The sequence below is a fragment of the Copadichromis virginalis genome, linkage group LG8 (assembly GCF_057382275.1).
Source record: "Copadichromis virginalis isolate Kocher_CV1m ecotype Utaka linkage group LG8, C_Virginalis_male_GT1.1, whole genome shotgun sequence".
Classification (NCBI taxonomy): Eukaryota; Metazoa; Chordata; class Actinopteri; order Cichliformes; family Cichlidae; genus Copadichromis; species Copadichromis virginalis.
Genome location: NC_140625.1, coordinates 7694582 through 7709461, shown reverse-complemented (window position 1 = coordinate 7709461; position 14880 = coordinate 7694582). Strand labels below are relative to the sequence as shown.

General features: G+C 41.2%; 1 protein-coding gene and 1 pseudogene across 1 annotated transcript; one reads left to right on the top strand and one right to left on the bottom strand.

Annotated features, from left to right (window-relative positions):
• Nucleotides 1-2657: 2657 nt before the first annotated feature.
• Nucleotides 2658-11498, bottom strand: LOC146702622 (RNA-binding protein with serine-rich domain 1-like). Its single transcript, XM_085465547.1, has 7 exons — nt 11417-11498; nt 9467-9613; nt 9128-9310; nt 8812-8914; nt 3498-3651; nt 3270-3411; nt 2658-3160 (listed from the first exon to the last, which is right to left on the bottom strand). Coding segments are annotated over exons 1-7 (831 nt in total). The 5' UTR covers nt 11419-11498; the 3' UTR covers nt 2658-3060.
• Nucleotides 11499-11544: 46 nt separating this feature from the next.
• LOC146702621 (solute carrier family 2, facilitated glucose transporter member 11 pseudogene) lies at nt 11545-14613 on the top strand (annotated as a pseudogene).
• Nucleotides 14614-14880: the final 267 nt, after the last annotated feature.

Genomic DNA, 14880 nt, shown 5'->3' with positions numbered 1-14880 from the left:
TTTTACAGCAGTCTATTAAAGTGTAGATATGATCATAGAATGAAACCGCCATGTGAACAAAAGTGCTTTTTGTGTGTGTTTTTATTTGATTTCATTTCATCCCGTCTACAAACGTCTAAACAATTTCACGGGTGACTTACCACAAGTTACTGTCCTATTCACAGTTATCTACAAAGGGTTGTGAAACAGACTTACTTTGTCCAGGAAGGATCAGCAGCATAATAAAATAAATGACATACATCCCAGGCCCAGATATCACTTTGTCTTTTTCCCTCTGAGAAAGCTCCCTGAATATACTGATGCCTTCTGCTGAATCATGTTACAACAGCAGATTTCTGCAGCTGAGTGCAGAGGGAGGTTTGTACTGAGCAGTACAGTTTCATATGAGCTGCACACCTGTGCTTAAAAAATGCAAGTCCCACTCCCAAATTTTAAATAATACAAATATTTGACTCCAGATCATACGCGTATAATCTCAACATGTAAAACTGTGTGGAGCAGACCATTTATCACAGGGCATGATTTTATTTACCGGTGAAAGCATGGGCGAACATCTTACTGAGTATTGGAAGAGCTGGCACCTTTTCTGTATATCGGTTAACAGGAAAACATCTTTATTTTAGTAAGGAAAAAAACAACATGCTGAATATAATGGAACACAATGTGGTATAAATTAGACCTTTTTGAAGAAAGAGGAACACACCTGTACTTCAGTGTGGTTGTGCAATAGATTGTCCAGTATATCTCCTTTATAAAAGAGGTCCCCATGTCACTATAAGTTGCTTGGTTTCCTTGAAAAACAATGATGCAATCTTGTCAGTAGCATGTTAAAAAAGCTAGATTTGATTGATGGTTATTATTCATCTGATCTGATGATGTTGGAGCCATAGTCTCAGTCATTTGTTTAAGTATAGGAGATGTAACTTTCTAAAGGCCAGCAGCAGGTGGCTCCTCTGGTTGCAAAAAAGCATTCTGAGCTGAATATTTACTGGCAATTTACATTAACAATGTCATAAAATATGATGCAACATTACAAAGCGAGGTGAAAAAAACCACCTGCTGTTACAGTGAGTCAGTCCCATCCCAGCTTCTGACAGCCTCAATTAAAGATTTACAGTATGATCATAACCGGTGACCTACTCGCTACAGGCCTATTGCATGATATGGCATTTTTAATATTCAGTCCAGTGTCCATTATAGCCCTTTATGCCAGAGTGGCAGAATAAATGTATGAGTTCTTAGCAAAGGAGATGTCAAAGGAGAAAACAGCCTTCTGATTCTTACCCAAAATATAACCAGAAGTCAGTAGAGAGGGAAGGGAATTCACTAACCTACAGATTGTACCTATAATAATGACGTAAGCTGTCAGTACTCGCCAACTTACATAATGTCAGAGTCATTCATTATATCTGGATTTTTTTTAACCTGAGGGTTAGAAAGGTTTTGCAGTGTGGATGTGTTTGTTGTGTTTGCATCCAGCGTGATTTCATGTGAATATTTTAGGAATTCAGCTGTGGTCTTTGGCTCTGGTTGTGACAGTAAAACATCCACTACTGTGACTGTTAGTGAGACATTTGTCCATCCTTCTGACGCAGCTGCTACGTCATCTTCCAAGCACCTGGATGACTGATATCGATGCTAAAGAGTCTCTGGATTCAGGGAGTGATGATGATGATAGAAGGAAGTGGTTTTAAACTAAATTATGTGATATTTAGAATCCCCTTATATTACTCCCTAGATAGTTTTATCTTGTCGATGGAAACAATGGCAGAAAGAAACAGCTTTGAATAACTACAGCATTATTATTGCTTTGACCTTCAGATCCATCTATTGAAGGAGAGGTCAGAGGTCAAATGTGACATTGTAAATTTTTATATATAATCTTTATATGATACTCTCTATATGCTAATACTTACCTCACTCGTAAGACTTATAGTTTATCAGTTGTAAGCCTCTTTCTCATTTTTCAACCAATAAATCATTGAGTTCACCTTGAAGACTCGGTCAAATTAACATTTAGTTATTATATAATTTAGTTAACAGTCTGACCCCTCACTACACCACTAAAAAGTTTTATCAGAATTCAGACAAAAACAGGAAGCCCACAGGTCTTTGTCATGTCTGAATTATGTCTTCAACTCATTTGGAACTATAATTAAGTACTGATTTTATTTGTGCTGGTTTAGCTCAGCATGTTGAACGGGTGACCTCATGTCATATGGCTGAGAGTGGCAAGCCCAGGTTTGAGTCCAACCTGCGGCCCTTTGCAGAATGTCTTTCCTGTCGTGTCTTCACTGATCTATCTAATAGAGCTTATTGCATTCAGGGTAGAGCAACAGCAACCCATCTAGTAACGATCACGGAGTCATTCATTCTAAGGTCGTGGCAGGATTACAAGACAGTAATATTGTGGATAGGTCATATGATAGACATAAAGATTAGTGTGATTATCTAAGCTTTAATAGCACTTGTAAATGCAATGGCAATAATGGCTATTCATTGCCATATGACTGAGTAACTACCCAACACCATAACTGACAACAGAAATTAGGGACAGGCAGTAGAAGGAAACTGTTAATCTGAAGGACGGAGGTCCAATAATGATTTGAAAACTAGGAAATGGTTGCATTGCAATTTTCATATTAATCCCACTGTGGTTCATAAACATACAAGAGGTTCTTTTATTCTGATCTCACAGCCTTTTTTCTTACTGGGGACACATGAAGATTTGCCTTTTAGGCTCTTTTACAGTTTTGTGTTTCTATTGTTTTCAAATACATGAACACAACAAAAATACTAGAAAATAATGAAAAGGTTTCAATGTATTAAAAATGACGCATTTAAAGTTCAACACAATTCTTACGTCTTATTATCATAAAACACCGCCTGAATGTCTTTACTGGGGAAAATGGTAAAGACTTTGGTGCTCCTGTGTTCGCCACTTAACAAGGTAACAACACAAAAACATTTTTCTTTCACATTTTTTGTTGCTCTGATCAAAAGGACAAAACAAAAGAATAAATTCAGAGGAGGCGAGGGAGAGGAAAGGCTTCACGATCGCTAGCGCGAGGAGTTGGAACTTGATCGCGACCGATGGCGGCGGCGGCCAGGCGATCGAGACCTGCGCCGCACTGGAGACCGTCGGCGTGGAGACCGAGATCTAGAAAAAGAGAAATTAAGAGAAAAGAACATAAATAACAGAAGAGGTAAAGGTTTCCTCTCTCCTCCTCCCCCTTCTCCACTGTGGGTGCCCATCATTTGCTCATTACCTTCTCCTCATACGAGGGGGAGTCCGGCGCCACATCGGGGGCGGAGGAGGCATCCTCCGGGGAGGGGAAAGCCTGCGAGGAGGGGGGCGCACCGTGGGAGTCAGCACAGCTGTGACAGTGATTTCCTGACCATCGATCTGACCTGAAAGACATCAGGGTGAGAGTTGATCCACTTTAAGCACATGACTCAGAACGTGGCTCTGAAACAATCTCTTCAGTCCTTCCTACCTCCGTCCATGTGCTTCAGAGCCTTCTCTGCCTCTTCGGAGGTCTCGTACTCCACATAGGCGTACCCCTTGGACAGGTGAGGGTGCATGCGGTTCATGGGCATTTCAATCATCTTGATCTTGCCATATGTGGAGAAAATCTCCTGGATGTGCTCCTTTAAAAGACACAGAAAACCTTTGAGATACCTGCTGTTTTTATTGTGAGTAACTTTCAGCTTCTAAACCAAAAATAATTTGTTCTTCCTGGTAGAACTGATTCTTTTAGCCTGATCACGTGACCACTGCTTGCCCATCTCTGGATTAAGTCTTTGGTGAGCCCTCTTTTGATTTTTGATCCATTTGTGGTTTCCCGGTTGTCAGTTGCTGATTACAGACTTCATTCATCATTCTGCTTGAACTTGAAATCTTTGCTCATTTAAAGTCTCAGTAGCCTGACGACTACACAGATGAGGCTTAGCGGGGAAAACGTCACACAGAAGCAGCATTCCTTGTGGTGGTGGAGTAGGTATCCACATTAACAACAGATGGTGCATGGACACAAACAGGGCCTATCACATTGTTCTCCACACACTGAGGACTTGGCCATTAAATGCTGGCCGTTCAGCAAACTCAGTAATTTCCATCACTGTTCTTTACATCCACGGTTACACAGACACAAAGCTGTGACAGTAACCTGATACAAAACAACCAACAAATGGTTATGAAAAAAGTTCTCCGCCACTTTTTCCAACGTGGATTTTGTAGCTAGAGGGTCCATCATACTTGACTACTTGTGTTTATTGAAACATAACAGCAGCATTCAAAGCATTCAGTCCTCCGCCCCGACCATCAACTCATCAGACCACGTCTCTGTCTTGTAAATTCCAGCATACAGACCTCTGGTCATCAGAACTATGGAGCAGCACTGCAGGATTTGCACAGACTGATCGGTGCTTCGAGGGGCTCAGGACACAGACACTGAGGAGCATGCTAAGGCTCTATGTGGCTAGATCTAAAATTTCAATTCAATTTTATTCATATGCCACAAAATCACAACAACCGTCACCTGGATGTAGTTTATACTGTAAGGTAAAGACCCTACAGTAATACAGAGAAAATCATCAACAATCAAACCCTATAAGCAAGCAGTTGGTGACAATAGGAAGAAAAAAAAAAAATTTAACAGGAGGAAACCTCAGAGCTCAGATCCAGGATCAAGGAGAGACAGCCACCTGTCATGACCAGTTGTGGCTGAGGTTGCATGAAGAAAAAAAAAGTATCAATATCAGAGTGAGTGAGAACCTTATGACAGAAACTCTGCTTTTAATTCTGGAGATTAAGCAGCCCTCAGAATTACAAGAGCCAACCTCTATAAGAAAATCAGTGGCAAAAAAGGCCCTTAGTCACAAAAACCCAAATTATAGAATCAATTTCAGGACCATAGAGATACAACTAGACTGGGACAGGATATTACATGTATTACAGACTCCAGGGGCCCGTTCTTCGTACGTCGCTCACTACATCCAAGATCAAATGACACATCCAAGACCAAACCATCGCGCTAACCGTGAGCTCGCTAATCCGGTTCCCCGAACACACCTGTTGTTGACGATTAGTACAGCTGGACGCAGTAATGTGACATCACTGGGTGTCGTAAAAGGGGCTACGCATCGATAGTAGAAACATTGATCGGCAACCCGCTGATTGGTCTGCGAAAATGTCGAAGGGGCGCGCTCGGTATTTTCCGGCAGCAGAGCAAGAACTCTTGATTGAGGGATTTCAGGAGTTTCAGAGTTTAATTAAAACGCAAGGGAACACTGCAAAGGCTGCAAAAGCAAGGAGAGAGGGCTGGCAGGAAGTTGCTGACAAATTAAACTCGTAAGTAATTCAATAATAACAATAATAATGGAGTGGGTTTATATAGCGCTTTTCAAGGCACCCAAAGCGCATGACAATACCACTATTCAGTCACTTTGTTATTTATTTATAGATTTATTATATTACACTATATTATCCAATATTATATTACATTATATTATAATATGTTATATTATATCCCCTTTCACATTAGAGCCACAACAGGACCCACTAGAACATGGGAACAAGTAAAAGTGGAATATAAAAATATTCTACAGAATGGTAATATTTATCACTTATATTGCTTTTCGTCTCTTGGAAAGAGACCCTGAAATAATCTGTTTGTTTGTTCATAACAGCAACCAAGAAAAGGGCAGAGCAAAAAAAAAAGACAGGTGGTGGTCCTGCACCCCCTCGTCAACAAGTTGGTTAAGTAAATAATACCCTCACGGGAATATCGATATCTCTCAATGAGCACACTGTCGCGCTGAGCTAAAGGATCCTGTCTGTCCCGCAATACACGCTGAATTCTGAGGACTCTCCTTATCAATCTTGCACCTTCCTCAATGGGTGGCTCGCGTATACGGACAGGACATGGCTGCGACAGGCTTCCCAAATCCACCTTGGCTTTTATAGCCGTGGTCTCTCATCTTGATTACACGAAGTGATTTGCAATTACTACTCTGAAATATGAATTAAATCTGTAATAATCACATACATGTAATAGAATGTTAATAGTAGATTTCCCTTTTTTAGGATATGACCTGTATGTATCTGTGTGAAATCAATGAAAGGATCAAATGCTGCATTATCTTTAGTTACATTGATGTTATTTATTTATGGTGAAACAGTGGTGGAATATCGCTGTTGCTTTCGTATAAATGAAGCGGACATACCTGCGTGGCCGCGATCTAATCCTGTTTACATAAAGTAAACCTGCTCCCGAGCAGGTTTACGCTTACGGCTCTGTTGCTATGACAGCAAGTCCCGGATGAGCTTCGGGGAACCGAACGATCCAGGATCACGCGAAATCGTCAACAATCTAATCCAGCTAACTTACTTAGCGAGGTACGAAGAACAGGCCCCAGGATCACCTCACAGCCACAACACTGCATGATCTCAGAAAACTACTTTGTAAATTCAACATCTCATCAAAGTCTTAACAAGGAAAATAATAACAAGGACTACAAGGAGGTGAAACTTTTTGCAGCAATGACAATCTTATTCTGAAAGTGAACCCCCCTCCCCAAAGAGCTGTTATTTGACTATACGCAGCCCGATCTATATCATCAACACTGGTGTGGAAACTGTGCTTCATATAATATTCATGGGGGTTCATGTGACCCCTGCACATCTCCTATGTTTTCAAAAAAAATCTCCTGCACTTCCTACCGAGGTTAAAAAAAGGCTCATCTTAACCCATCTGTCCTCACCACTTCCTACAGAGCCACCACACAGAGTGTACCAACACTCTGTGGCATGAGAGCAGCAGTGCCTCAAACAGAAAGCCACTGGGGAGCGTGGCGATGGCAGCTGAGATTAATGGGGTCTCACTGCCACCTGTTGGGAGCCTGGCCCAACAACGCCACCTGTCAAGGGCAAAAAGGATCACCAGGGACAGCAGGCACCCCTGCCACAGACTGGTCTCTCTTCTACCTTTAAGCAAAAGCTATCACAGACTGGCGTGCAGCACAGTACGGCTCTGTGACAGCTATGACCTGACCTCCGATTTTTGTTTGTTTTTCTGTGATCCTAATTTTGTTCAGCAGTGCATCTGTGATGTATTGACTGAATGACAGTAAAGAAATCTGAACCTGAATTTGGATGACGGCTGGGTTCATTCTGGGGGTCATTTCTGTGTAACTGGCCAGTCTAAGCATCACCAACAAAAAGTTATACATGTGGTTACACACAGACACACATTACATATGACATATTATAGAATGCCATTTAGGAAATTTGTATATATATTAGAATGAAAGCCTGAATATATATTTTAATGATTATTATTTATCAAGCGGGAAACCAATGAATTAAATCATCAAGAACCCCCCACGCCACCCCTCCTCTCTTCTCCAGAGGTCCACAGATGCAGCTCCACTGTTCTGCAATTAACAGTGTAGCGGACAGCTACACACTCTGAATCATCTGCAGCATTAATCCTCTCTCAGTCTCCCAGAGTGTACTAAAAATTCTGGAACACACAGAATTATCCAGAAAAGACTGAACAAGTTTCTGTACTGAGACAGAAAACAAACAGGATTTGAGGGAATGAAAGGCTGCTAATACTTATTAGAGTAAGAAATACCTTCTTGCAGCTAACACCTTATCAGTTCTTTGTAGCCGCATTCAGTGTAATCAGTAACTCCATGCTTGTTTCGTGAGCGTACTGGTAAAAGTATTAAGGTAATAATAGAAATGCAAAGCATTTCATTACAGCCTACATTTGTTTTTTTTAAGCAACTACAAAGATTTGCTTTACAATCAACTACAAATGATCAAATATCTTAAGTTTTCACAAAAATGAAATGTGGCCACTGTGCTTGTAGCTAACAGTGTTTACCAGAGATTTTAATGCTGCTGACTCAAACTCCAAAACAAAGGCTTAATCAGTCCCCTGTGAGCACTCTCCACCATCCCTACGATCCTCTTCTTCATTTGAATCAACAAAAAGTTTCAATACAAACTGTAAACACAAAAACTTTTTAAGAACTGTGAAAATAAACTCTGCTCACAGTTTAAAGCTGTGACTAAGCAGTATGTTTATTACTTGTTATTCTGTTGGCTGCAGTGTCCTAAAGTCCCTCAGGATCTATCGTAACGCACGTATCAACAGAAATCGGGTGTGAAAGAAAATCTGGCTTCATGGTTATCCATTTGCACACTGCTTGTATACATCACACAAAGATTCCCTGCTTTTATGACTTAAATACAAAAGTATGGAAGATAGTTTCCACCACTGGGGGGGATAAAAGAAAAAAAATACATCCATAACTACATTTTTAGTTTATTTGAAATTTCAAGTTAGCTCTGCCAATCAGAAAGCTCCGTGAATGACGTCATTCCCTAGTTACCCACAAATGGTGCAGTCACAGGTGCACTCAAAATCAGGAATATGTATAGTAAACATGGAAAAATTCCTGTTAATGCTAATAATAACAGCATGTTTCCACTAGTAACACAAGGATGTCATCATTTTAAAACCATTTTGAAAGCAGTTTGCTCATTCGTGACCTCCATCTGTAGCATTGGTAGCTGATGCCTCCACCTTCTGTTTCCGGGTAACAGTGAAATATATTCAGAGAGGTCCTGATTGGTGGAGCTAACGGCTTATCAACTTGAAATTTTATGTTATGGATGACAAAAAAAAAGCAAAACAAAAAACATTCTGTGACATAGCAAAAGAGCCAGTGTGATAACAATAAAAACAAACAAACAAAAAAACCCATCTTTTTAAGCACTTCTAGTTAAGAATGTACCTTGATGACGTTTCTGGTCAGCCGACCCAGGAAGACCTTGGTCGGTTTGGGTGTGGGACTCCTGCGTCGTCGATCCCTGCCTTCCTTCTTTGGCGATTTAGACCTACAATCACATCTGACTTTAATTTAACATGTGAGCTGTTAATGACAGCGTCTAATATGAAAACTCTTCAAGTACATTTAAGTTCTTTTTATGAAAACATCACCAGAACCAAGACTCACTGAGGATTACTCACTGAACAGGCAATGTACAACCTCTTGCTAATCTCTTACTACATTTAGTTTTTTGGGTGCTTCCTAGTAAACGCTTCCATACTTTGAGCGCGAGCGTCGTCTGTTGTTGTGGCGTTGGCGGCTGGGGCTGGGTGAGGATGATGAAGATGAGGAGGAAGAAGAGCGGGAGCTGGAGGAGCCAGAGTGACTGGAGGCAGAGGAGCTTGAGCCGCTGGAGGAGCCAGAGCTGGAACCTGAGCTGCTGCTGCTGGAGCTGGAGCTCGACCTAAAGAGAACATTATGATAATTTTTTATTTATTTATTTATTTTTAAATGGATGATCTGCTGAGGGGAGCAATAGAAGGGTTTGGTCCCAAAGCTTTAATTAAAATGAGCTAACTCTCATTCAAACCAGAGGGGAACAGGTGGTTAGTGATCTGACCTGCTGCTCCTGCTAGAAGCGCTGCGTCGGGTGCGGTTCTTGTCTCGGCCCCGGCCTTTGTCAGCTCCCTCTTTAGTGGCTCCTGACTTGTCCTTGCTGCGCTGTTTGCTCTTGTCATCGTCCTTCCTTTTTGTTGGAGAAGGCGCCCTGTTAAAGGAGAAAAAAACAAAAAAGATCTAAGATTTAGGGTGCCAGACATCCCCAACACCTTTGCACTGTGCCAAAATAGATTATCATTTGCATACAGTAACATCAAACCATGCAAACTGACAGGCAGGAATGATTTCCTGTGTTATTAAGCGGTGCATTTGGGTAACTCAGTCTCTAAGTGAACGTGCTCCTGTCATAGAGTGGATGGGCTGTATTGTCCAGCATTGTCCTCATCTTGGACAACATCCGCCTCTCTGACACCACCTTAAGGGAGTCCGGCTCCATCCCCACTACATTACAGGCCTTTACGGACTAGATTTTGAAGGAACATTTCTATTTTAGCCTGCACAACTTTTTTTTATAATTTTGGTAAGGTTATTTAAAATCTCAAGGATTCAAGGAGCTTTATTGTCCTTCACGTCATATGATAACATGAGGTTAACATCTGCACTACCTTTCCAAAAATTTACATCAGCGGGACCCAAGCAGACTTGCAAAGTATAAAAGTAAGGAAAACAAAACTGGAGTAAAAGAGGCTTGAAGCTGAGCTGGTCTATATGTGAGATGTAACTCAAGAAAAGAAGAGAAGGGAAACTCAAACTACAGCTTTTTAATATTTTTTGAAGGCAAACCTCATTTTACTTGAAATGATAAGATTATGTCATAGTGAAAATTAATAATAAACTTTTTCCAACAAATACTGTTTGACTATACTTTTTTCTTTGTTTTATTGGACAGGCAGTTTTTAACTTTAAACAAACACTGGTAAAACTGTTAGGTGGCTTCAAAATATGCTGCACTGAAATATATTATATTATATTTTGGACCTGCAAATTTTCTTCATCTTTCTATGTTTTTACACACATACATTATCTTCATAGCCACCGTTGAAATTTACAGTATTTTGGCAGTACGGTTATAAGTGGCTGTAAATAATCTTACATTTTTACTGAATTATATTGTCCCTTTCTAGCTTTTTGAACCTAAATCTTGATTACCTATATTACTGATACTTTTTTGGATTTTCCCCTTTATCATAGTTTTAATTATTAAATCAAAATTCCAAAACTTTTGGCTTAGTCAGACTATGTTGAACACGTTCGTCATTTCTCCATTTTTAACTCTTTGCCTGCTATTGATCACATCCCAGTTGTTAAAGGTAACTAACACTCTGAGGTATATGAGGGAAAAGGATCTTTATTCTCAGTTAAATAATATTCCACTGATGTAACTACAGGGATGCTAAAGTAACGTCTTTCCGTCTCTGTGCAAAAGCATCTGCATCGTCACTTTTTCCAACACTGAGGTAAGAATGACCGCTTGTTTATGGAAGCATAATTCTTTGCGCTTTTGACATGAGCTACAAATTAATTTAGTCGATTTGTCAAATAGATGCTACCAATAGTTCTGTGTTAGGGGGAGAAAACGAACTTCCTTTTGTTGTTATTATTCTGTAGGAAACTCGCGAACCCTCGTTCATTTGCTCTTTGAGCAGTTCTGCAACACATTTCTGTAATCGCCACATATGCATTTTTAAGAATGAGGACAAATGCTGAGTGGCCACAGTATATCTACTCATAGAAAATGCAAAACAAAATCAAGCTAGCTCAAAAGTTAGCTAGCTTACCGTTGGTTAAATATATAAATAATAATAATATGGCTGTATATTGTGTTTGCTTATTAACAATTTCGTGTAAAGCTAAAAGCAGTACCTTTCGCGTTAACACTTTCGTGTAGTGATTTGCAATTTATAAGCCAAATACAAAAGAGAAACAAATTAAAACGACTGCGTTCACTTACATTTTTTCCTCGCGACAGTAGTAATCGCACAAAAATGACGTAAGCAGTTTGAACCAATCAGCACTCTGTACGCGCCTCACACATGCAAAAACATCCGTTAAGGTGGTGAAAATAATTATCTAAATTTAGACTAGCAGGATTTATTTTTCTGAATAATACTTGTTTCCCATAGCTGGTTTCACTTCTTTTTATTACTCTTTTAAATAATTTCTGTAATTTGACTCTTTTAAATTTAACTCTAAATTTGACTGGGGAAGGATCACTGCAGCAGAACTCTTGCGGGTAGGACGTTGCCTGAAAGGTTAGACCCAGGGAAAAGGCGCAGATTTATATAACCCCGGCTCTAACTGAAGAATCACGCTGCCTTTCATTTGAACCGCATTAGAGATCAGCCGTAGTCTCATATGAGTGAAAAACGCCTCTCTAAGCTACATAAAAGGTTTGGACTGATTGAACAACTAACGGAAGGGGACAAGTTTGCTCTTCCACTTAAAGAGCCTGCTTTGAGATGAAGTCTGCAGATAATGTACCAGAAAAAACCAGGAAACCTTCAGGCAATGGATTGACTCTTGGACTGACTGTGCTCTGTGCTGCCATTGGAGGAACCTTTCAGTACGGCTACAACATCTCCATCATCAACGCTCCTACCAGCTACATCCAAAAGTTTATTAATGACACCTACATAGAGCGCTGGGGTACAGGCTTGGATATCCCAGAGGTGACCCTGGTGTGGACCCTGATAGTATCAGCCTTTTCTCTTGGTGGCCTCCTTGGGGCCCTGCTGGCAGGCCCTATGTCAGTTCGCTTTGGGAGGAAAAAGTCGCTGCTTTTGAACAATTCCTTCATGTTTGCTGCTGCTGTGCTGGTGCTAACATGCCGGGTGGCAAAATCATTTGAGATGATCATCATTGCTCGCTTTCTGGTGGGGATGAACTCAGGTGTCAGCATGAATGTCCAGCCTATGTATTTTGGAGAGAGTGCCCCCAAACACCTCAGAGGTGCTGTGGCGTTTTCTTCTGCCGTCTTTACTGCATTTGGGATCTTTTTGGGTCAGGTTGTGGGACTTACTGAGCTTTTGGGTAGTGAGCCTCTTTGGCCCTACTTACTGGCTAGTAATGCTTTGCCAGCACTGGTCCAGCTCCTTACCCTTCCCTGGTTCCCCGAAAGCCCCAGGTACCTACTCATTGACAAGGGAGACAGGGAAGCATGTCTCCAGGCTCTTGGAAGACTCCGCGGCGGGGAGGCTCCCGTTTTGGAGATGGAGGAGTTGCTTCAGGAGCAGCAAATGTCCGCAGCCATAAATTCTGGAGCTACATCTTCTGCTAAGACGCCCTGGGCCCTGTTTAAGGATCGTAATTTACGATCACAACTCAAAACAGTCATGGCCGCCAGCAGCGCCATGATGCTCTGTGGAAACGACTCCATCTACTTCTATGCTTCCTACATCTTTCAGGAAGCAGGGATCCCACCAGAGAAAATTCAGTACGTCACCATTGGGACGGGGGCATCTGAGCTAACAGCTTCCATTCTGAGTAACCTCCTGATTGAACGCGTGGGTCGCCGGTACCTTCTCATCGGGGGTTACAGTCTCATGTCTTGTTGGTCTATAGTTTTTACTGTAGCTCTTTCACTCCAGAGCCGCAAAGTGACAGGGATGGCATACCTCAGCATGGTGTGCGTTTTCGCTTACATCCTCAGCTTTGGCCTGGGCCCAGCCGGAGTGACAGGGATCTTACCAGCTGAGATCTTTGATCAGACGGCTCGTCCAGCGGCCTACATGATCGCCGGCTCTCTAATGTGGATTAGCCTGCTCCTAATGGGAATGCTGTTACCTTTCATCGTCAATGGCCTGGGAAACCTCTGCTTTCTGCCTTTCCTCTGTGTTTGTTTGGTATCTGCTGTGTTTCTGGGGCTCACCTTGCCAGAGACAAAGGGCAAGACGCTGGCTCAGATTACAGCAGTGTTTGATAAGAAGAACCAAGGGAAAATGAATGAAGTTCCAGACCTAATGACAGAGCACGATCCCCTGAATGATCTCTACCAGTTGGGTAAAATCTGCTCATTTACTTCCTCAACGCATGATCCTGACCTTGACCATAAAGCTGCTGAATGAAATTTGACCTGTGGGATTATAAAAAGCCGTGCCTTTTGAGCTTATCTTCAGGTTTTAATTGACTTCTGTGCAGATTAAATCCTGTGTGTTATTTATGAGATGTGATCCCCTTAATAGTGACTGTTCAAATCTGTTCTTAATTTACAATTTGGTCTAGGCCTTTAATCCTACCCAACACACATTTTGTATTTATTTATTGCAAACCTATATAAAGCTTCTAAAATGTCTTTTAGATCGCCATTGAGAGTGATGGTGCTGAACCCTTTTGTAGGGTCCCTATGCCAAAGAAATTGTCCTCACTCATATTTATGCAGAAATCTCTCAAGCTCCTGCCAAAAACTGGCATGTGTTTGCAGTAGTTTGGGCAATCATTTGAACAGCATGTGCTGTAGGGATTACCTTCTCTAGTTCAACACTTGTGAGCTGCTAGATAACAGTTCATGTTTATTGTGCAATCTGATGCTGTTTTGTTTTTTATCTATCCAGCTCAGTGAACCATGCATGTGTGTTTTCCTATTTGATGACCTTTCTGGGAACGCAGACTGTGTGTAATTCTTTTTTTTTTTCTTTTTTTTCTCTCATTTATGTTTATGTTTATGCAGCAACTGGACTGCATCTGGAATTTAACTATATTAGTTAGTCCCCTCCAGACTTCTGTGTGCACCAGGGCTTCAACTACATGAGTGTAGCTCTGCAGAATGGCCAGTAGATGTAGCCATTGTGTCTGCCACAGTTTGTGCAGTGATAAACAAGGCAGCGCGTCATGAAAATGAATCACACAGTCAAGGTTAACACTTTTAAATTCACCAGCTTTTAAACTCAATGCAGCCCTTCCGAGCCTTCTGCGAGCCATCTGTCGCAGCGTCTGTATGTTCTGTAATCACCCTGCGTTGCTTGATCGTGTGCTGGAATGAATCCTAAATGCAGACGTCAGGTCTGTTCTTGCACTGTTGTAATGTGTAGCATGTGCTGCGCACTTACTGAATGACACTGTCGCACTTTTCTCTGCCTAAAAATATTATTACTATTTATTTAAATCAAAATACAACTGTGTGTACAACAAAATAAAGGAAAAAAAGCGGTGACCCGCATTCTCGTCATGTTTGTGATTTGGTTAGTGAGATTTATTCTGCTTGCTTTTTAAATTATGTTTAATCACCCAACTTTGGCTCCCTTCACTCCTGCGCACTTTAATTCAAGTACTTCTGCCCACTCTTATTAAAGTGGATGGCATAACACTGTTTATTTATGGAAACAAGAGCTGGGTGAGAACATCTCACTCTCCAGTGGGGTAAGGTGTGCATTTTCATTTGTCTTTATTACACCATCCAGCTGACAGAAAAGTCAATTT

What these genes read in the sequence shown, in the direction of transcription:
- LOC146702622 (XM_085465547.1), bottom strand. An exon ending in AGACGACGCTCGCGCTCAAA is followed by an intron (nt 8,915 to 9,127) that starts GTATGGAAGCGT and finishes ATGTGATTGTAG; the next exon opens with GTCTAAATCGCCAAAGAAGG. An exon ending in CCCCCTCGTATGAGGAGAAG is followed by an intron (nt 3,161 to 3,269) that starts GTAATGAGCAAA and finishes CTCTTTTTCTAG; the next exon opens with ATCTCGGTCTCCACGCCGAC.